Here is a 24,485-nt window from a genome sequence, read left to right as displayed (position 1 = left end):
CTCTCAGGGGACAGACAGTTCTCCTGCCTTAAAAACACAGAAACATGGCTTGCTTATAGCCTCCAAACTGTGACCTACGTTGGAAAGTAAACATTTATGATCATACTTTGAAGCAATAGTTTTAATAGATTACTGATAGTAGAGGAAGTCATTTCTGTGGCTAAAACAAACAAAAGCATGCCACTGGTATCTGTAGCCCAGACTTCTCTTTTGTCCCTCTCCCTAAGGACCAGTTATCTGGTAGGTACAACAGATTTAACAAGGTTCAAATTAAACCCTTAATTTGGCCCCTTAACCTTCAGAGAGGCTTGAAGGGGAGGGGAGAAGCAGCGAGGAGAGCAGAGAAAAATGTAGAGCTCAATAAAAATCAATAAAAATAAATTCTTTGGTCCCTTAAACAGCTCTCCTGTCTGTCATGTTCATCCACAGCATTTCTCAGCAAATAGCACTTTGCTCACCCAACTATTCCAACTCATCAGAGAAATGCAAATCAAAACGACTCTGAGATTCCATCTTACACCTGTAAGGACGGCCAATATCAAAAACACTGATGACAATTTGTGCTGAAGAGGTTGTAGGGTAAAGGGAACGCTCCTGCATTGCTGGTGGGAATCCAACTCAGAACTTTGCATGCAGCCTGGGCCTCTTGTATCTCACACAGGGAATTTGAGCAAGCCTCATCCTCTCCATCATCACTCCCCAGGCTCCAATTGGGCTGCTTGCCTCTCTCTCTACTGCATCCTTGCTGATGTAGAGCCGACCTCACCCTCTCCTAGAACATACGGGACTTCTTAACTGGCCATCCAACTTACTCCTAAATTGTGTCCACTGCCAACAAAAATGGTCTTTATGAAACACAGATCTGACGTTCATACCCAAAAGCCTTCCACAACTACTACCAAAACCCAGTCCTCACTGCGCTCAGTCTTCAGCTCCATCTCTTTATGGCGCCTTAAATCAGTGGTTCGTGTGGATCGTGACCCACCCCCCCAGCCCATGGCAACCTCTGTCTCCAAAAAATAGCAAAATTACAGTTATGAAGTAGGAGGTCACCACAACATGAGGAACTGTTAAAGGTCTCAGCGTTAAAGAAGTTGAGAATCACTGGGTTAGACATAGATGCTACCTCTGCTTGAGTCCATACAGTTTGTGACTTGGAACACTGTCTCTTAAAATAAGGTCACAGCCATTCCCTCCTTGCTCAAAGGTCACCTCTTCCACCAAGACAGATTCCCAGACCATCACACTCTCACTAAAGCCACGTACATGGTCCTTCTGTTTCATTGTTCTCTCCCTGGTACTTCTGTCATAGCCACAGAAGAATTTGTTGAGGGGATGTATATGTTGTACATGGTAGCATCTTAAACAAATTACCTGAGTGTGTTTCCACCAGTCCTCACTAAATCAAATGGATGAGAAAACGCGGGAAGAGATCTTTTCCCAAATGTTCTTGCTGATGTCTCATGATTCAACCATGCCCAGCATCCCTTAGAATTCCAGAAATTCAGAATTAGAGTCCTTGAGTGTTTCTAGTTTAATTCATCTCATTTTAAAGATTGGAAAAGCAGTCATTAGAGATTAGAGGGGCTAGACTTCTAATGTAGAAGTGAGGCCTACACCAGCTCTCCTTATCTTGTTTCTCTGTTGGCTACATGTTGTGTATATGTCAGTAAATAGGTAGCAAACCCATGCAGAAATGGTCACATGCAGAGAAGAACAAGTTAGCTACTCTGTCGTGATCTGTTTTAATGTCAGAGTACTAAACTATATATGTGTGTTAAATATAAGAGTTTTGACTAAATCTTATCGAACAACAACCATTATTAAGTTGACACATTCCCTACTTAATACTTCTTGGAATTTAGGTTTAAGAAGAAGTGACTACTACTGCCTACATGGCAATTTACTGACATTTCTACTCTGTAAATTACCCAGAAGAAGCTTGTGTAGCATGAATAATAAAAACCCAGAAACAGATATTGAGGTTCAATCTGTAGATCAGAAAAGCAAAACAACCAATCACTAGAGATACCTTTTTTACCTTCCTAACAAATCTTCAGACCGAAAGAGCAATCCTGCAATGTTCTACACCAACCTCAGACTCCATACTCCACTGAGTTTCTGTCTCTTCCCCCTTTTATACCTCTCTCTGTCCAGCCATATCACTCCTGTCTCCACCCCCCAAACGCTGGGATCACCTTTGTGTCAGCTCTGTTTCTCTTTTAGACAGATTCAATCTAGAGAAGCCCAGGGTGGCCTTGAACTCACCAACATCCATCGCTTCTGTCTCCTGAGTCCTGAGATTAAAGGTGTGTGCCACCACTCCCTGGCCTGTATGATTGTCTAGTATGGCTGCTTTCCTCTCTGATCTTCAGGCAAGCTTTATTTATTAAAAACACAAATAAAATATCACTATAAGTCTAGAATAAGTTGCAAGCTGGAATCAGACAGCAGTGAGTTCACTTCCTGGTTGCATTTACTAAATGACCTTAAGGATACAGGCATATATTTAACATTTTTATTCTTTCAGATTAAGAAGTTATCAAGCACCAAGCACACTAAGGCAGACACAGGGCTATCTCATTTAATTCTTACACGAGCCTTATGAGAAAAGTGGCTCTATGCCTATTTATAGGTGAGAACCCTAAGACTGAGCAAGATTTATAGCCCTAAGACCACACAGCTAACAAGCAGCAGAACTAGGACTCCGCACTGATAACCTCTGGGCTTCCTTGGAGAACAATTATGGGAAGTAATGAAATAGAATCTGGGTACGGAGCGCAGCGCACAGGCTCACGTATCAGAGGTACTCAATAAAGGTTGCCCATTTCCCTTCACTTTGCTTACCTCCAACTAAATAAATTACCTTGGTCAGTGTGTTAACCTTCCTGAGCTATAGCTTCTAAAATAAAAATATAGTTCCCCCTTTTTCATTAAAATAACAGTACATACATGCTAGCTCTAGATCATACTGGATACACACACACATATCCACAGTTTTACACAAACTTTTACCCAAAGACAATCACCACTGAAATGAAAGCATGTAAATACACACACACACTCTCTCTCTCTTTCTCTCTCTCTCTCTCTCTCTCTCTCTATATATATATATATATATATATGATTATAACATCCTTTTGTGAAGCAAATTAGAATTATCCTCTATATCCTCCTGTCAAGTCAATTCTCCAACATAATGGTATATTGGAAACTGTTTATCTTGAATTCTAAAATATGATATAACGTTCCTTGTTACTGAATGATATCTAACTAATAATAATAGCGATGACAAATTAGCCATTTGTTATGCACCAGCATTTATTTCTTCCTTAGCGGGGCTCTATGACATAGGTATTTGCGCATCTTTATTTTATGAATAAATTGAGCCACGAAAAGGTTCAGGAACTTCACTCAACAAATCTGGATGATGAGCGCCACATCCAGGGTTGGAACCCAGACAGATTGGTTCCATACTCCTTGCTCCTACTTCCTTACTCCTTACCTCCTAGAAAAGAAATACCATATTTTTTCCATTCAGCCATTTTTTTTTTTTAGAAAACTGGGTTTTCTAATTTTGACATTATAAAAGTAGCTGAGTGATGCTAATTATTACAACATACAAATCCTCAAGTTACGGTAACTTAAAGTAGGAGTTAATGTTCCACTCGTTTAATAAAGGAGTTTCATGCTGAGGGCAGATGGTGATAAGGACTTTTCTGCTCTACACAGTCACTCAGGAACTTAGGCTGACAACAAGCCACACATGGCTTATCAGAACATCCTTCATCGCAACATGAAGCTGATGCAGAGGGAAAGAGAAGCAATATGTTGTCTGTGCTTCCCCTCAGCCTACAAGTGACAAATATTATGTCCACTCACTTCCTATTAGATATTAGGTATTATACCATTCCATTCACAGGGGCCAAAAGGTAAATAGAGCCCCTGCATGGACACCCTTTTCTCAAGGATAGCTTTCTACATTCGAAGATAAATTACCTGTTTTGGACAGTTACAAAAACCAATCTTGACCATCCATGATCTAAAGAAGCAGACAGATTAATGAAAATAAAGTATGGGGGGAAAAACTGGGCAAAGTCATTCTGGATAACTCCAAATAATGTGAAATCAAAGAATCTGTAAACACACACACACACATACAATTGGTAAATGTTTATAACGTACAAGGTTATGTGTGGAAAAATCTTAGAACAGTTTAATCACGTGTTTAATCACACATTTATTTAAGCTATTATTATTATTGTTTGTATTGATATTGCTTTTAACTGGCAAGGAGACAGAAATTAGTGTTTCCAAACATTCTTTGTGAAAATTGGTGCCATCATTTTTTTTTTTTTTTTTTTTACTTATTTATTTATTTTTATTCTTTTTTAATTAAAATTTCCACCTGCTCCCCATTTCCCATTTCCCTCCCCTCCTCCCCAAATATTGCCCTCCCCCCACTTCCCTCCCCCTATCCCCACTCCTCTTCTCCTCCCCCCACTCCATTCCCCCTCCCTCTCGATACTGAAGAGCAGTCCAAATTCCCTGCCCTGCGGGAAGACCAAGGTCCTCCTATCTACGTCCAGAAAGGTGAGCGTCCAAACAGGCTAAGCTCCCACAAAGCCAGTTCATGTATTAGGATCGAAACCTAGTGCCATTGTCCTTGGCTTCTCATCAGTCTTCATTGACCGCCATGCTCAGAGAGTCCGGAATCAACCCATGCTTATTCAGTCCCAGACCAGCTGGCCTTGGTGGGCTCCCAATAAATCAGTTCCACTGTCACAGTGGGTGGGTGCATCCCTCGTGGTCCTGATTTTTTGCTCATGTTCTCCCTCCTTCTGCTCCTCATTTGGACCTTAAGAGCTCAGACCGTTGCTCCAAATTGAGACTCTGTCTCTACCTCGATCCATCGCCAGATGAAGGTTCTAAGGTGATATGCAAGATATTCATCAGTATAGGATAGGGTCATTTCAGGTTCCCTCTCCTTAGTTGCCCAAGGTACCAGCTGGGGACATATTCCTGGACACCTGCGAACCCCTCAAGAGTCAAGTCTCTTGCCAACCCTAAGATGGCTCCCTTAGATAGGATATATACTTCGCTGCTCCCGTATCCATCCTTCCTATATCCCAACCATCCCAATCCTCCGAGCTCCTCCCATCCTCCCCTTCTCATATTTCTCATCCCATTTCCCCTTTGCCCCATGCCACCTCACCCGCAAGTTCCCAGTTTTTGCCCTGGAATCTTGTCTACTTCCCCCTCTCCATGCGGATGACTATATGATTTTCTTTGGGTTCACTTTCTTATTTAGCTTCTATAGGATCACACATTATATGCTTAATGTCTTTTATTTTATGGCTAGAAACCGATTATGAGTGAGTACATCCCATGTTCCTCTTTTTGAGTCTGGGATACCTCACTCAGGATAGTGTTTTCTATTTCCATCCATTTGCACGCAAAATTCGAGAAGTCATTGTTTTTTACTGCTGAGTAGTACTCTAATATGTATATATTCCACACTTTCTTCATCCATTCCTCCATTGAAGGGCATCTAGGTTGTTTCCAGGTTTTGGCTATTACAAACAATGCTGCTATGAACATAGTTGAACAGATACTTTTGTCATTTGATGTTGGTGCCATCATTTTGAGGGCATTTTAATATCAGTCCAAATTTAGAATATAGCAATCCTCTGACTAGAAAAAAAAAAAGTCCTTTGAAAGAATTCCCAAAATGATCAGCCCTGAAAACATACATACAAGTAACATTCTACAAATGAACTAGTTATTATTTTATGCTATGCCCCAATCTGTGAAATCCCGCAAAAACTAACAAGGAGACTGCGTCCTGTATATAAAAGCAAAGAGCCTTTATTTTATACAAGTTTTCAAACTTGTTCTCTCTGCACATCCAACATATTGGAATAAATGGAGAACCCCAAGCTTAGTTAGAATTGGATTTTTATAGTAGTAAAGGTGGTGATGAGGGGTTTCTGAGGTTCAGGACCCCTGATTGGCTGACATTTGTCTAGGGGTGTCCTGGTGAGTGTGTGCTGGGAGGTGATCCTATCTACAGCTGTTGTATCATTAGGCATTTCCTTTGGATGGTCTATTCTTGGGTGGTGCTCAGGTAATCTTAGTTTATGGTTCTTCCTGCAACCAGGGATTGCTTCAGGGTAAACTACCAAGATTCAGGCCTCTATTAAACTTATCGATGGCTGAGTCTTACACTGGCAGGTGATAATGGTTGGAAGTAAAGAACTTCCTTTGGGTGGTCTGTTCATATGTAGCTTATCAAGGCTGACTCCTACATTATATAGATGTAGATAGCAAAAGTTAATGAAAAAAAGAGGGCATCAATTTGAAAGAGACCAAAGATTGATATATGGGATGCCTTGGAGAAAGGAAAATGAAGGGGGAAATTGTGTAATTATAGTATAATCTCCCCAAAACATAGAAAATAATTTTTACTAAAAAATTAGGTGAGCAGATATACTGACTTGACAACATTTCCATAGCACAACCAAAACTAAGCCAAAACTTCATTAATTAATCGATAGGTGAAATAAATCCATTTACTCCCTTTTCCATACTTATGGTATTTTGGTGCTAGAAAAGATACTTTCTAGCTTTAAAATATACATTTCATTAACATCATTCAAATTTGGGGTTATTGTAAGACCTCTCAAAACAGCTCAAAGAACCAGAACATAAAGGGAGGGTGAGAGGTGATAGAGCCCATAGGAGGACTTGTTTGTTTTCTTCTGGGTTTTCCAGAAACAAGAAAATTAAAAGAATTTTAAGCAGAAGGGAGAAATCCATGATATTAGGGATAACCTGAAATTTCTGAATTTCTGAAAGATTTCTAAGTATCCAGAAAGAATTTTAAAAGCCTAGCACCTTCAGAGTGTCTTTTTCTCCAGCAGCGACTTCTATGGCTTACTTCTAAAATGTCTCTCTTCTTACTGTTACTAGTGTTAAGTGTCCAGCCATGCTTTTTCTCAGTTCTTATAACTCATTTCTTCCCAGGGAGCTAAGTCCTAATAGACACATGATGTAGCCTAATTGTAGCAACAAAGCACAACCTCCTAAATCCAGATGTAGAACTGCTCTTGCCTCAGCCTAGGCATTGGATCTTCAGCCTAGGCATTGGATCTATGAGTAACTTTGCATGTGTGTTTGCCTCACAATAGGAGCTGCTGGTGACTGTCTCCTTTAGGCACCATCTATAGTGATTGATTCCTATTGATCTTGCTGACTACACAATACTGGAACTGAATTAGAGGAGTGTGGTGAGCTCCTTCACACCCCAGTGTGTCTTAAATACCATTATGGATTTTACTTGGTTCAAATCTTTTGCAGTTTCTTCACATCTCAAATTTAAAATCATTGACAAATCCTTCAGAATGACTCAGTACATTGTGAACCTCCTCCATGGTACGGCATTAGTCCATATTCTATAGCTTTTCTACCCGGCTGGTTAGGATCACTAAGTGGTCTTTGAACATTTCCCACGGTATCCATATCTGTTTGCCTGGGAAGAGGTGAGCATTAGGGCCTACAGGTTTTCTTTTTTTTCATAGTCTTGAGCTCTTTGTTAGAGGTTTTATTTCTTTCTCTGACCCCATTTTCTCTTGATCCATCCCTACAAAGACCACCTGTTCTTAGCTTTACTTTATGTCTTCTCGACCCTCGCTGCATTCTCTCTTTCTGAGCTCAGTGCTTTTTGTGATAGCAATTTATTCTTGATTCATTACACACTTGCTTTCATAACCTCCCACTTCTCTTTCCCCACTGTCATCCTGCCCTGGACTTCACTCAGCCAAAGACTAATGTAGCGATGTGACATAGCTCTTAGCAGCACAGCCTCAGCATCATCTCGGCTACTTAGAGATGATGAGCCTTGGTTACTGACTGCGACAACTGCAATCTTCAGTTTCTCAATGGGTATTAGGATGATTTGAATGATTAAATACAGTAACATACATGCACACATACACACACACACACACACACACACACTTATGATATCAATATCAGTTTTCTCCCATCTGTGACAAATACATCTCTGGACACTTACAAATGACCTCCGCAAGGCAATGGAAGGGTTGATTCTTGACCCCCTATTACTACTTAGCACAAACCAATAAACAAATGAATCTGAATACCTTTTAATAACCCTGTGTACAATTAATCACTCGCCTGTAGGAGCTATCTGTAGTTTTTACTGGCACTAAAATGGAGCATCTTCACAAAACACAAAGTTCCAATGTTCCAAAATATATCTTAATATTTTCAACAGAATATATTTATGCTTCAATTGTTTTATAGAGTGAACAATGAATCTTGATCTTATGCACCTTCAAACCCTGCCCACTCTACCCAGGACCCCCCAACTTTTCTATCCCACTCCTCCTAGGCCACCTGTATACATCCCCCTGTCCCCTTTGTACTCTTCTTTTCTTGTAGTTAATAATGGAGCTGAGTTAGTTCGTCCTCCTGTTGACTGATCCTGTTGACTGATGCTGAGCTGGCAACCATAGCCACAGAGAGGCTGTGAGCACAGTAGCCATGCCATGTCTACAGCACCCCTCCCCATCTTGTCTCATCCATTCCTTCCATCCCCTCTTTTGTGATGCCTTCATATCCTTGGATGGTGTTGATAGAGATGTCCCATTTCAGGCTGAACACTCAAGAATCCTTGATTCTGACGCTGCAAGTGATTATCAAACTCTCTATTAGCTACGGACTAGAAAATTTTCCCTGTCAAAGGATGAGGGCAGCACTAATCTGTGAGCATAAACATAAATATTTAGAAGACAATCTAATGACATGTCACTTAGCAAAACTGTGGTAGTTGGCTCCTCTTTAGGGCCTATGACTTCTTAAGCCAGAAGCTTTTGATTAAATTTTACAGCGCCAGACATAAATTCCTTCCAGGAGAGCTTGTCGCGAGTAACTTGGTGCGGGTGCGTGGGTTCACACTGGTCCATGAAATGAAGACTCAGAGACACTTGAGAATTAACTTAGCCTCTCTGGCTGCAGAGGGCTCAATCTCCGTGAACTGAAGTCCCTTTCTTTGCCTCTTGGCATTTTTATTTTTTGCTATATTTACACCTATCCAGCAGATTTCTATATGCTCAAAACAACCTGAATGAAGTTTCTGAAAATACAACGCCAGGTGCAAATGCCTGATTCATGAGACACCGAGGTGTGCCAGGTTCCCTCTAAACCAAGTTTTGCATAGGATTTTGCATCGATGGGAAACTCTCAGACAAGCTTTACATAGGGCAACAAAAGGTATCTGTAACATAAAGGATGAATGAAGGGCTGAGTGAAAACTCCCAGAACTAGGCCAGGTATGGCCCAGTGGGGTTTCATGGTTAGTAAAGATTGCTTGCTATGCCTCTGGCACCAGGCCAGTGGGACATTATGCCACAAGGACGGACCTCAAATGCAATCCTAAAGCAGTTGGTTACCCCACAACCTTTGTGCCACTATTGTACCAGTAGCATGTCTTGCCTGGAAAGCTAGTATTTTAAAACACAGGGTTGGTCATAAGGCAACATTATTGTCCTTTTCCTCCCATTAGCCTGCATAATATATTCCAGCACCATGAAAGCTAGTCAACAGTGAAGATGTTTTCGTGTCGGCTCCAATTTGAATTCTCTATATCCTGCTACCAATGTACAATGTGTCTTTAGCAATAGAATCTCACCAGCTAGCTATTCTGAGCAACCAAGAGCAACGAGAAAAGCTTGTAATGTTTCAGGGACCTTTAAGTGCTCTCTGGCCAAAAACTTGTTAAAGATGTATCCACTCCTGCACTGATATTTTTATGTAATAACCCAGTTCTTCTGGAGGGCAAGTGTCCACTCGGGCAAAGTATCTCTGTTCAACTTCTACTGATTGATATAGTCTAATTAGCTTACAAAGCAGTATGGGTTTTTTATTCCTTTATTTATTATTTATTGGGGCGGGGGATTGCCATAGTACGTGTTAATGCCAGAGGACAGCTTGTGGGAGTCCATTCTTCTACCATTTGGGTTCTGGGAATCAAATTCAGGTCATCAAGCTTGAGCAGCGAGTACCTTTACCTACTGAGCCATCTCACCAGCCTTGCACTAGGAATCTTAATGAGATGTATTATATAAGCTCCATTTATGTATTTGTTTATCTAAGGTTGATCTCTAAGTCTCATATTTCATGTGCTGTTAGAATTACTTAGGAGATTTAAAACAGTTCTTGGGTTACCTAAAACAAAACTAAAATAAAAACAAGAAGAAAAAAAAAGATGCAATCCTGTCGAATCTCCAGTCTAAAAACTTACAGACAACAACGTCATAGAATAAAAGCAAAGATCACTCCTAACATTCATACTGTCTTAGGAAATACTGCATGTGGTACCCATCGGAAAACAGTGGGTTCTCTGCTTGCCATTTTGCTGCTCATTTTACTGAACTCTGGCCTCCTCTTCTGACCTGAATTACAGTGAGAGTATTGAATCCAACTGTAGCTGCCTTTACATATTTTGTGACTTCAGACATTCAGAGTATGATTCATAGTATGACTAATCTTAAATTTTCTTCTGACTAACAGTGTTCTTTTTACTTTCTCTGGTTTACCTATTAACGTGCTAACTTCACAGCATGCTCTTTGAGGTATTAGTCCAATGGACTGACAGTTGATTTTCAAAATTCAATATATTCATTCCACACCTCATGCCTTCATCTGAAAAATGAGATACAATTTCTAATTAATAGGTTTAATGACAATTAAGATAAGTCTGTGGGGCTCCAGAAAGGTCTTGGTGACTAAGATCACTTGCAGAGAGCCCATACTCAGGTCCCAGCATCCACGTGGTAGCTCACCCCCATCTGGTACTCCAGTTCCAGGGTTGCTCCTGTCCTCTTCTGGCCTTTCTAGACAACAGACACACATGTCATGCTCAGACATGCATGCAGTCAAAGCAGTCACATGTGTAAAATAAAACCAAATTAATCTCTAAAACAACTTCAGAAATAAATTTGAAGTCTAGAGAGATCATGCATCAGTAAAGAGCATGCACTGCTTCACAGAGAACTAGGTACAGTTCCCAGCAGTCAAGGTGGGGGGGGGGGCTTGCAATGGCCTCTAAGTCCAGCTCCTGGGTATCCAGTACCTGCTGGTCTCTGTGAGTGTCTATCTGCACTCACATACACATGACTCCACACAGACCCAGACACCCACACACAACATTTAAATCTACTTTTTAAACATACAGTCACGAAATTACAAAACATGCCAGGTGTGATAGTCAGTTTCGTCTCCTGTGTACTGTGCAGAACGACTAACCATTTGTTTCTTTCCAGTGTTTGGAGTACATTAGTACAGAAATAATAGAGTGCATACTGGGCGATATGCAAGCAGACAATAAAATGACAGCAAAACTATCCACTAAGGTCATAACAGCAGTGTCTTTTTAAAGTCACTATTGTCAGAGTCTCTCCAAATTGTGAGAAGCATGATTCCTGTGCGCACGTAACTTTTCCAATTTGTTTTCTGATTTCAAATTAGACATCTGTGTAATAAAACTTCAACATCGTGGGAAATTTATAATTTCAAAAATAAGAAGTTCCCATTTCTGATGTCACCTGCTTGTCGGCCCCCTACAGCTAATTAGTGGTGACAGCCTAGGCAAAGTCGCATGTGCTCCCTAGCCTACACTAACTGATACACATGCCTTCTTAAATAAGATTACATCACACATGTGCAGATGGCTTCTACTCACTTAAAATACATCTTTGGTATCTGCATCAACACGTTTTGTACCTTCTCAAGAGCATAAACTCAAGGAAGCATTTCAGGCTCTCGGGCACTCCTCACACAGTAGAGTTTAGACCTGACCGGATGAGCCCTGTGGCTAATCCTTGCACTGGTCCTTTCTCTCCAACTAAGAACCTGAGAAGGGACAGCAGAGGAGTTAGTCAGATGGATCCTTTCAGTTTGTACAAAACGGTCCCACTATTGTGAAAGAAAAGCTGAACGAAGAAGACACATTTGTACATCCGTGACTCCTGAGGATCATAGAAACGTTTCAAATGCCACACGCTGTACCCATAGAGCAAACTCAGCCCTGGAGTGTGAAAGCCTAGTCACACATACAACCTACTTGAAGCAAGAAGGAAATTTGACTTGAGGATGTGGAAGACAAGTGAATGCCATCCTTTGTCTCCCTGTGTTTGTTGCCTCAGAATCCTCTTCCTACCATGTATAGATTGACTTTCAAGTGACTAAGTCCTCTTTGTCTTTTCTATGCCTTTGCTAACTGCTTTTCGCCTGTTTCAATTACAAAAGAGCTGATTTTTTAAGCCGAATGCCAATATATCAAACATTAAGTATCCATTTCCATGCAAAGCACAAACTGCATAATTGCATACTGTCTTGCAACAGAGGTGATATTGATTTGTGCTCCAAGCCCTCCCCTAACCAACAGACCAGTTAAAAGTGCATATTCAGAGCCCAGAGTATTGAGATTACTTACTAGAGCCCTTCCTTAAACAGTAGGCACAGTTGCAGACTCCACAATAGGAGAAAATTCTGACACAGAGAGGTTATATTGTTTGCAAAAAACAACAAGAAGCATTATTACACCAAGTAGGATATTTCCTGAGTGCATGGATTCCTCTATCCGGTCAACCAGGGAGCCAGAGCCATGGTGTTAGGGACTGAGTTGGGAACTTTTGCTGCAGACTAGGGAATTAATGAAAGCAGGGTTATCTTGAAAGAGGGCTTTTTTAACCCTGCAGCTCCCCAAGACACTGAACCCTCCTGAGGTTGTTGTCCAAATTGTTGAAGGTTATGTGATTCAGAATTGTACAGGTAAAGGTGCAGAGTGGTCAAGGGACATGGGTTAAAGTGACAGGAATGTCATGTTATGGCATTATGGTCCTTTTCACTCTGCAAACCCATAGGCTCCTGACCAAGTGCTGGTAGGTTAGACTGGGTGTTCTGTTCTGTGTACTATGGCCTCAGACTGAGGCGCATTAACTTTCAAAAAAGAGAGGTATTAGTCATGTGACTTACGGCTGTCTCAATCCATTTCTTTCAGATACCATTGTTCTTATCGCTTCCATAGCTGTTGTTTCTGCAAAAACTCAGGGTAATATTTTCGCCACTTCGGCTCTCAGAAGTCTCCGGTTCCTACAGATCCTGCGTATGGTGCGCATGGACAGAAGGGGAGGCACTTGGAAGTTGCTGGGCTCAGTGGTTTATGCTCACAGCAAGGTAAAAATATGCTCTCTGAACTATACCGCAAAGTTTTTGGAAAAAAATCCCATTGATTACAATAATATTTAATAAACAACATGGGCAGTTACTTCAAACTATGGCTCAAGCCATTTGGGCCCTGGTACATAATGCATTACTTTAACAACCTGCATATACTTCCTAGAAGTAGGAAAATGATTAACCTGTACATGGTTTTCTTATTTACTTTTTCAAAGATTCTTCCTACCCTTAAAATGTTTATTTCCTTTTATCTGTAGGAATTAATCACAGCTTGGTACATAGGATTTCTGGTTCTTATCTTCTCATCTTTTCTTGTCTATCTGGTGGAAAAGGACGCCAATAAAGAGTTCTCTACATATGCGGATGCTCTCTGGTGGGGCACAGTAAGTACAAGAATCTGTTCTTAATCTACTGGCTATTGTGAATATAACGCTGAATAAACAAAAATGGTTCTCAGTAAATGGTCTCAATGAAAATATTAACTTCCAAAAGGTATGAATGTGCAAATGCTTATAAGTTATTTGGGGGTTTCTGTGCCTTTTGGGGAAAACAAAATTAAATTCACACATAGACTATCATTTATGATTTTGGGGTGCTCAATAAAAATATATCATTTTTGAAAATAGGAAATGTTAACAGAATTAATGTAAGTTTAAATAGACAATTGATAAATTGATTTACCACTTGGAGGGAAATAGTGTTTGGTTGTCAAAATAATAAATAAGAGAAGTGTGGTGGCACATTGCTATAGTCTCAGCACTCTGGAGGCTGAGGCAGGAGGATGGCAAGCTTGAGGCCAGTCTGGGCTACCATAGTATAAAACTTTCGAAAAAGATAACTGAAGCAGAAACTTGGAACAGCAGCTGATTCAAAGTGAGAAGAATTAAATGCAGCAGTCGATCAAGAAGAGAAGACAGGGAGCAGCCTGTGAGTGCAGAGACCATGGACACATTATTATAAAACTTTCCATTCCAAAACCCCACTTTTCCTTTTTATCATTACAAATAGTTTCCAAACAAGGAAGAGTAAAACTCACAACAACCATACAAATAGAAAGCAATGCAGACTATTATATTTAATTCATTATTTAAAATTTACCAATGAAGAAACCAGTAAAGCATCACAGTCGGATCAAAGTACTGATGAGAGGTGAAGACTACACTTACCTTTGGGTATAAGTAAATGCGTTTATAGGCTGTTGTTGGAAGTTATGCTGGTTTAGTAGGTTAGTAGTTGTAGATTCTCCTACAATAACCATGGTGTCACTAGCACCGAGAGGTTAGCCAGGCTTCCAATACCAGGAATACTTTCCCTCTTGTTTAGCAGGACTAAGTACAATTACAGAGCTATTGGTTCCTAAATGCCACTCCTGTTCCCATAGAGTTATTGTGCCATGCTGTTCTGTAGATGTCATTCATTGGCATCACAGTTGGGTAGGGTTGATAGTTGCCTCCCTCGTTTAGAAGCTTGTGTGATGCCTTCTGGTACCATCAAATCTGATCATCAAGGAGAGCAAACCTTCAAGTCAGCTCCAGCACAGGAGTTTCTGAATCCTGTTTCTGAAGTGTATGGTGTCTTCAGCAATTGGGACATAACTTCCACCCCTGGGAGGTAACCATGGCAGCAGCAATGAGTTGAATGTCTGGGGAGTCTCTTGGAAAGCCCTCTTCAACAGCTAAAAAGAGGGCATTCTCATGTCTGTTACTGAAGCTTTTGTGATGTGATCTTTGGCATCTGGAGGGAGCATCTTTGGCCCAGATGAGAAAAGATCATTAAAACCCTGTATGTATATTTATATACATGGAATTACAGGTGCTACAGGTTTCTTTTAGCTAAATTATTAACAGTGTGCTTCCTTGTGACTTCTTCAAAATCCTTATTGATATTTTACCCACCCCTTCTTTTTCTGTATTTACCTTCCTCCCAAAAGAAAACCCTCCATGTTCTTATTTCTTCTCTTAGACAAATTGCATCCTGCTATTCCCCTTGACCTTCCTCCCATTATCTTTTGTGTTTCCCTCCCTCTTTCTCCCTAAAGAGCACCCTTTTCCCACTTATGTAAAAATTTTCCACTCCTTTTACTCCACAAAGGAAAATTCACTTACAAACCACCCTTAATGCCTCCTGAGTGCTAGCCAGCTATTTGCTGAACTAAGAACATAACATCATCTTAAACTATCCCTGAAGCACTGGGGAGTGTGTGTTTACCCTTCATGGAGCACAGATGGAAGTCAGGATTGTCTATTAATCCACTCCTCGTCCAAAGGCCATTCACGTAAAGGTCCTGTCAGAGACAATGAGAATTTTTCAGGACTAAATTAAGCAAAACTTGATAAATGTCTTGGTTGGATAGTAGTGATTAAATAAAAATTAGAAATAAATTCTTCCAAATTTTAGGCTTTTAAAAATAATATCAGGGCCAGGCAATGGTGGCATATGCATTTAATTCCAGCACTCAGGAAGCAGAAGTAGGATCTCTGAGAGTTCAAAGCTAGTCTGTTCTATGGAGCGAGTTCCACAACAGCCAAGACTGTTACACAGGAAAGCCTTGTCTCAAAAAACAAACAAAAAATCTTATCAGAACACATCTCCAAGATTATGCTGCTGGTGACAGAATATTCTATTATATTAATAGATTGGTTTCCAGAACCATTAGGTAAAAAGACAGGCTACACAATGAGAGGAAAATCTTTGCTGAGTGCATATCAGTCAGGAAATCAATATCCAAAATACATAAACTGCAAAAATTCAACACCAAAATTACATCCATCAGTAAATGAGCTGATGAACTAGACAGATACTTCTCAAAAGAAGTAATACAAATAGCCAATAGATACTTGAAAGAAATGTTCAAAACTTAGCCATAGAGAAAATGTACAACTGCCGTGCGATTTTCTCACCTCTATCAGATTGGCTGTCATCAAGGAAGCAAATGACAGTGTATGCTGGTGAAGATAGGGGGATAGGGGGAAAGGGGCAGAGAGATACACTGTTGCTTGGAATGTATGCTGAATAGCCACAATGGATGTCACTGTGGAATTTCGTCAACAAACTAAAAAGAGGACTCTATCACGACCAGGTATACATGCAGGAACGTTAAATCAACACACCTTGGAGACACATACACACTCATGTTGATTGCTACACTCTTTGTGGTCCCTAAGAAACAGAATCAAAGTGGATGTGCATGATTTCTCTAAGATGGGGAGTCTAGATATAAATGAGTATGTGTGGATGCATATGCACACACTCATGTGCACTCTCGACCCCATGAAACTAGATAAACATGGATTATTTTTCTGCCCCAAAGGAAAAGGTAAACATGGACACAAATGGAGATGATCGGAGTCAATTAAGTAAGCCACATGAAGAAAAACAAACAGTGCGTGCTTTCTCTAATATGGGAAGTCTAGCTAGAAATGTGTGTGCATGCACGTGCACGCACACGTATGTGGAGCCTTAGCCTAATGAAAGTAGAAAAGGAACCATGGAGGGGAGAAAGAGATTGGATTCAAATGCTAGGGAAAAGAGAGAGTAACGGAATATGTGTGACATAGGAGCCAAAGTTGGGGCTGCTTGTGGGGAGGAAGATGGCCACAGCTGGGGTGTCAGAGGAATTAGGAAGAGGAATGAATAAGAACAAAATATAATGACAGGTATGTATGAGAAGTGCCAAATAATAAAAGAAAGGGAGTGCCATAATGAAACTTATCACTTTGAATGTTTACTCACAATATTAACTTACCAAAATGGCTTCATTTCCAGCTCTTCCTCCCTACATACAAGAAACATTCTGCACTTAGAAAGAAGGATAGAAATCAGAAGGACATCTGACATTGTTGAAATACCTCTAATATATAGAGAGGAAATGAAAACCTGTTACTCGTGGAACAATAAAATGCAAACTGAGAAAATGGGTGGGTTTTCATATAAGTGAGGGAAAACAACCTATATCCCAGCCTGTTTCCAGCCATCTGGATTCAGGTTTAGTGTTTGCTTCTCGTGGATAATTCAAATATATTTCAATTAATTGCAATACTCAGGGGCACCTTTTTCCCTTTGAGATGCAGTTGTTGATGAATTAAATCTGGCAGCTTTTTCTCTCTCTTTCCATTATTCTTCTTTTTCTCCTTATTACCAATACAAATTGCTGTATTGTGTGCTAAACGGTGTGTGGGAAACTCTTAATATACTCTCGCTTAGTCACCAGCAAGCTTCTCCTCCAGAGAGATGCACAAGGCAGGCTTTCAAAGGTCATATCTGTGATTTGCAGCTAGAAGCAGCATATTTTCAATGATTTCCACTTCAATAAAACTGTTTTGACTGGTGTTTAACCTGTACTTTACAGGTTTCTGAATGGCCTAATTATGTTTCCATTTTAAAAAATCTAGCCCTGATAATCAGAGTGAAAAATAAAAAGATCTTCCAACATGCCAAGCTTCTAGGAATGAAAATAAGGGCTTGTGACTCTAAAGCAGTTTTGTTTATATTGGCTGACTCATTAATGGAATTGTCTGACGCTTGAAAAAACATGAAAAGTAAATAAGAGGGCTTATTATTTCTTTTCATTACAAAAACAAAATATATTAGATCTTAGTTTTAAATAAATTTAGATTATTGCACCACTTATGTGTCACTGAAGACTTCTGTGGAAAGTTTGTTAGGATAATTCTAATTGAAATTGTCCATGTTGCATGTGCCTTAATAACTCTGTAGTATCTAGATTAAATGGGAAAATGAGACCACCCTAAACTGGAGTGTTTATTAGTTCTAGGCTGTAGAAAAAGGAAAATTATCTTTAGTGGGAGTCCAAAGTGTCAACATAAAATATCTGAATTCGATTTGTGTTCCATCTAGAAATATAGTGCCCCAGTAAATTCCAAATATTAAAAACAAAGGTCCTTGCTTTAGAAAGGAAGGACTGTCACCATCATCTTTTAGGGATGCAGGAATGTGATCAGCAGTGATCAATGCAATATTCAAATATGATCCCTGAACACAGTTCCATGCTAAGGAACGAATTATGTGCCCACCTCACCATGTGAAATAACAGATACATGAGAGCTGATGCCAAGACCACAGCAGGTTCACAGACATGGATGATAGCTGTTTGGGGTGTGGACATTGCTCTTAAAGATGTTCGGTAGAAGTGTCTGCCCAAACGGAATGAAGGAGAGCTGTATTCGTTATTGCAGACACACAGTGTAAGCAGAGAGGAGACTTGGGAATTGGAGGTTGTAGCGAAAAGGTTTCTGGGCTCCACAGTGGCGGCTAAAGGGGGCGATGCTGCAGGCAGCGGAGGAGGAGTGAACAGACCAATCCAAGCTGAGATGCTCCTTGCTCCTGCAATCAGGGTCTTCTGAATGCTAACCAGAGCTCCGCATGATGATATTTTTTTTTTATTCTTAGCACCATTTTTTTCCTTTTTCAGTTGCCTCAGATTTATTCAGAAATAATATAAGAATAGAATTTCTGAAGGTATTTTCTATTATTATCTCCCCCTTTCTTGTTATTTTTTCACCTTTGATTTACTTTAGATTTATTCTGAAACAACTTCAGGTCAGGTTTTCCTGTAGTAATTTTTTTCTAATAATGATCTGCTCTTGAAGAGCACTTTTTATTATTTACTGTTCATCTTGCAATGAAGCTAGTTGTACATTTTGTAATGTGTATAACAGCAAATAGGAGGACTCCACTATCTAACGGCAGGTCGAATGGCATCTGAAGACAGATTCCATTTGAGATTGTGTCCTTGAAGAGATTACTTCAGACAGACATAAGAATTTGTATCAGCCAAGTCAAGTCTCGGAATCCATGCCAATAATCTTACAAGCTTTCACAAGGCAAGTCATGCAGACGGCTTCTATATGCAGTCTAGGGTATGGTGTGCTCAACGTGTCTCACATCCCACAGCGATGCCAAAGTAAGATGCATGGGAAATGAGCACGGGCACCAATGTCCTTGATAACGCTAGGTCGACCTTCAGAGAATCAGCTCTTCTTATTTTGGATTCACCCTTAAGACTCTTTTCTGCATCGTTGTATAAGTATCATTTCCTAAATTAGTACCAGTCTGGGAAGTTAAAGTAAATGATTGGTTTTTTACTGTCAATGTATTACCTAAAGCTACCAAGGCTTTATTTAGTCCAAGAGAATCAACATAGCAGGTCCTAATGATTCAAAAGCATTCTCAGCTACCATACACCCAACACCCAGCCACCCACCCCAACCCTGCTCTGAGCACCTCTAAGGCTCAGACTTACCTTGATAGCACGTGTTTATGGAGCATACCGCTCTGAGGGCTCTTCAGATTCTTCATTGAGAATCCTGGTCCTTTAAGAATGTCATCCCATACCTGTGTCTGTCCCTTTGTTTTTGATAGTATTGTTCTATAGGCATTGATACACGCTGTTTTAAAAAGAAAAGAAATACGCTCCATGGACATGAGTTCTAGACCCAACCCTGGGATTTGCTGAGGCATTAGTGTTTGTTTTATTTCCTGTGTATGTGGGTGGACATATGTGCAGGTATAGATATCCATGTGCGTGTGGAAGCTAGTGGAGGGGTACCAGGTATCCAGCTCTACTCTTCCTTGACACATGATCTCACACTAAATCTGGAGCTAGGCTGGTGGTCACGGAGCCACAGTAATCCCCCTGTCTCCAACCTCCACAACAATGGGCTTACAGGTTTATATGGCCACTCGTATATTTTCACATGAGCCCTGGGGGTTTGAACTCAGGTCCTCATCCTTGTGTAGCAGTCTCTCTTATGTACTGAGACATCTCTCTAGTACCTGGAGATAGCAATTAAGCAATCATTTCCTATACATATAATAGAAAAAGTCATATTGACAAAATACAGATTTGCTACGTGGGATGAGATTGGGGCACAGAGTTGGTTTGTCAAACACTAGGAAAATATCACCCATTATTATTATTATTATATGTTTTACCTCAAGTTTAAAAAAAAGACATTATGAATGATAATTTCCCAAGGAACCTGCCATAGAGGAATCCAAGTTAGATGATACTACGCACTACAGGATACTCTGATGTTTGAACAAAAGAAAACTCCTCTGAGTCAGTAGTTCAAGTCTCAAAGGTGACTATCAAATTCTAGGACCACACACTCTCTGAAATCAGGTGCTATAGGAAAAGAAATAAAAAGGGGAAGGAAAGAAAGATGAGGGAAATTGGAGGGAGAGTAAAGGAGGATACTACTGATATACACAAAGAACTTGTTCTCAAAGACCCTGTTAGGATGGAGTTATGTCATACTGTAAAAAACCGACTGTCTAGGCTTAATTTGTTCACATGAATGCATTAACTAAAAACTAGTATTGATAATTAAATTTTTATAATTATGCCAAGGAATATTCATTGGTTTCTTCCCTAAAGGAAAGAAAAAAAATTATTTTTCTAATGGAATTAATCAACTTGAAAGAAAAATTCTCTAACCTCGTCAAATTTGACCATAGCATCTTCCTTCTTGTTTATGTTGTTGTTATTGTTATTTTTACTTTGTTTTGTTTTGTTCCTTTTTTGTTGCATTTTCTGGTTGCTTTTGAAATGATCTTATTTATTATCCTGTCTATGTATGGTATGTTTCTGTGGACACATGGAAGCAAATGCCATATACGTGTGGTTAAAAGACAACTCACAGGAGTGGATTCTCTCCATCTACCTCGTTGAGCCTGGGTCTATTTTGTTTCTGCCACTATATACTCAAGGCTAGCTGGCTTTGAGTTTCCAGGTGATTCTCCTGTCTGCACCCCTGTCATTCCATAGGGCTACTGGAATTACAGACACAGGTCTCTGCATCTGACTTTTAAATTTACCATCTGTGGATCAGACTCAAGTTATCAGGTTTATGCTGAAAGCATGGTTACCAGCTGAACCATCTCATTTCTGAGACAGATTCTTAATAGGTAGCTCAGGCTAACCTAGAACTCATGATCTACCTACCTCAACTCCCTAGGTACTATGATTATAGACAAGAACCACCAAGCTGACCTCTCACATTCCATGCTTTTTTAAAAAAAAAAATCAAGAAATGTCTACCAGAATTGGCATTTGTTTTAGAATAGTGTTCCTGACAAAGAATTTGATTCTTTGTCTAGACTTTATAAGGTACCTTCAACTACACTACACGCAATTACACCTGTAAGTCAAAGTTTTCAGAGCACAAATTTTCACAAATGTGTGTTCTTAGTTGGATGACTGCAAATTGGTGTGTACAACACACAGCAAGAACTTATCTGGGCTGTGCTCATCTGCTCAGTCACTTGCAGTAAATAGAGCCGAAGAGGTGGCCCAAACTACCACCATCTGAGGCCTGCCAGAAGCCTGCAATAGGGAAAGTGATCTGTGTGCCCTCTGACCCTGGTAAATGCCTGCTGTTCTACACCACAGATTGCATCTGCCGCATTCCAAGACAGTCTGTGGGGTATGCAGACAGGCAGAACCTTCTCGACTCAAAAAGTGTCATTCAGCCTAAAATAGCATGGAAAGAGATACCAAAGAGTTTTTGTGAGAGTTTTTAGCTTTATTCAAGTTTTTATTTATTTGCTTGATTGATTTTTTAAAATTTTTTCTTACTTTTTGTTTTTCAAGATAGGATCTTGAGATTTAGCTCACTCTGATCTTGAACTCACTGCTATACCCCTACTTCAGCCTCACAGTGGCTAAGGTTACTGGTATATGCCACTTTGCCCCCAGAAATTCATCAGTTTCTTAGAGTAAACTTAAAGTTTGATGATCTCTAAGCATTAGAATTATACTATTTGAAAGTTGTGTTCTACAATATTTGTCTGCTCATAAAACCATTCATTAGGAATTTGAATGAATGATCTCATAGCTTACTTTCTCTATGCTGATTCATCTGAGTGCTGGCCCAACAGTCCCCTGCAACATGAGGATATTAACAGAGAATGAGCACTGTTTATTAGCTTTCTCAGTTTGCTTTCTTATAGAACCTAAGACCACAGCCCAGGGGTGGGAAGAGTCTATAGTAGGATGGGCCATCCCCCACAAATTGTTAAAAAAGAAACAGGTTTGCCTCCAGCCTAATTGTATACAGTCATTTTCTCAACTGAGGCTCCCTCCCCTCTGAATACTGTAGTTCACAACAATCACACTGATGCAAAACTAGCCAGCACACTGATAATACATGGTACACACAGATGGAAGGTTTATGAAAATGTATTGGAGCTCAAAAATGCTAATACTAAAGTATTATTACTATAAAACCAAGTGTGAACACACAGCTCTATTAAGGGAAAAGCATACAATCTAGGGACTCTATATTCAGCTTGCTACATGAGATGAGTTCACAAGCAAACAAATAAATAGAAACAAACATAACTTGGTGGGAGATAAGTGATTTAGATCACTTGTTGTTCTTGCGAGGGCCTGGGTTTACTTTCCAGTACTTGCATAGTTACTCACAACTTTCTGTAACTCTGCTTCCAGGAAATCTAATATCTTCTGCCCTCTGTGGACACAAGGCGCACATGTGTTACATATACATACATGTATATATGCTGGCAAAATACTTACTTGCATAAAATAAACAAATCTTTCTAAAAACATAACTTAAAATAACATCAAAAGTTGATGCAACATGGGTGAGACTTATGCAGATAAAATATGAAGTAGAATCCCAATTCTTCACAAAGAATGTCAGGAAATGAATATACCTGTATGTGTTTTAGTGAGCAATAAAACATTTATATATATATAGTTTAGTTTTATAATGATGTATTATAATCAAACATCTAAGTAGACAAGTAGCTACTATAGAAGTTTTGATTACAGAGCCTTCTCTGGAGCTAAGGAGATAGCTCAGAGACAGGGCACTTGCCTATATTAGAGAGGCCTTGGGTTTGTTTCCCAGTTAAGGGAGAAAAGAAGAAGGCATCTCTGTGCATTATCACATATTAATATACTATCAGAAAATGATCTCACCTACAAAGACTAACAGGGCTTTCTTTTCATTGAGTATGCAGCACTCTAGTCCAGCTCATTCCTTTAAAATATATTTGCAATGCAAAACAAATCTCTAATAGACAATGATTCACTTTTAACGTTGTAGGTATCAGAAAGTAATGACATCCTTTCACTCAGGAATTGCCCAGAAAGTCTTAGTAAAATCAGAACTTATCAAACAACCACACTTTAGTTCTCTACAATATCCTGAACCCACCCAAGAGTCCCTGTCACCCCACCCACCAAGCCTGTATACAACAATGAGGCATCCGCATGACTCACCAAAAATGCACAGAGGCGTCAGATCTGATTCCAGTTCTGTTACCACTGCGCTCAAGCCTTGCATCCTAATGTCCTATGTGCTAAAGAGCTGACAAGGAATTACACAACTCAGGGTTGCCGGGGCATTTGAAAGGAGGAACTATACTATTAATTTGTTGTTGGATTCCTGTTCTAAAGAGACTGGCATTTTAAAGGGATGCCTTGGCCATTGTTTCTGTCACAGAAACATTCCACTATTAGGCTTAGTTTCTCTAAAATCAATGCTTTTTAAAAGCATCCCAAATCAGTATGCTAACTGCATACTATAATTATTAGCCGCTAACTTCCCTTATGACTGAGGGCTTCTGAGATACTCTGTGTGATGGTGGTTGCAATATGGAAAAGATGTGATATGATAAAATAAGTCATCTTACTGTACCAGACCATCAAACCACTGCTGGAGTCCTAGAAATCTATGAAATCTTTTACAGAAGGGGAATCATTCCAGTCCCTCAAACAAACGAGAATACTTTTTTGACTCAGGATAGTTCTGGTGGCCTTTTTACACATGTTGTCCTATCAGTGAAAATCCCCCTTTATTCAATCTTCCCAGGGCTCCTTTCTGTCTTTTAGGTCTTCTCCCAAATATTCCTTCCTGGAATGCCATCATTAAAATACACCAAGCAATGATAACTATTTTGTTATATGTAATTTTGCTATGTTAAAGTTAAAGCCTTTCCTTTTTGTTTAAACAGAAAAAGGGGAAATGATGGAGGAAGGTCATTGGCTAATAAAGAAACTGCCTTGGCCCATCTGATAGGGCAGAATTTAGATAGGCGGAGTAAACAGAACAGAATGCTGGGAGGAAGAGGAAGTGAGCTCAGATGCCATTTCATCTCCTCTCTAGGGCAGACGCAATGAAGCAAGCCGCCAGGTCAGACATGCTGAATCTTTCCGGGTAAGCACACCT

General features: G+C 39.9%; 1 protein-coding gene across 3 annotated transcripts in view; it reads left to right on the top strand.

The window, feature by feature from the left end:
* The window catches only part of Kcnq5 (potassium voltage-gated channel subfamily Q member 5), a 516,987-nt gene that overhangs the window by 397,891 nt on the left and 94,611 nt on the right, over nt 1-24,485 (top strand). For all 3 annotated transcript variants that reach the window (XM_057794704.1, XM_057794703.1, XM_057794702.1), the window contains exons 4-5: nt 13,088-13,263; nt 13,524-13,649. In XM_057794704.1, the coding sequence (XP_057650687.1) occupies nt 13,088-13,263; nt 13,524-13,649 (302 nt within the window). The remainder of the gene's footprint in view (nt 1-13,087; nt 13,264-13,523; nt 13,650-24,485) is intronic.

Source organism: Chionomys nivalis, chromosome 19 (genome assembly GCF_950005125.1).
Source record: "Chionomys nivalis chromosome 19, mChiNiv1.1, whole genome shotgun sequence".
NCBI classification, from domain to species: Eukaryota; Metazoa; Chordata; class Mammalia; order Rodentia; family Cricetidae; genus Chionomys; species Chionomys nivalis.
Note: the sequence above shows the minus strand (reverse complement) of the source record. Positions and strands in the feature narration are given on the sequence as shown.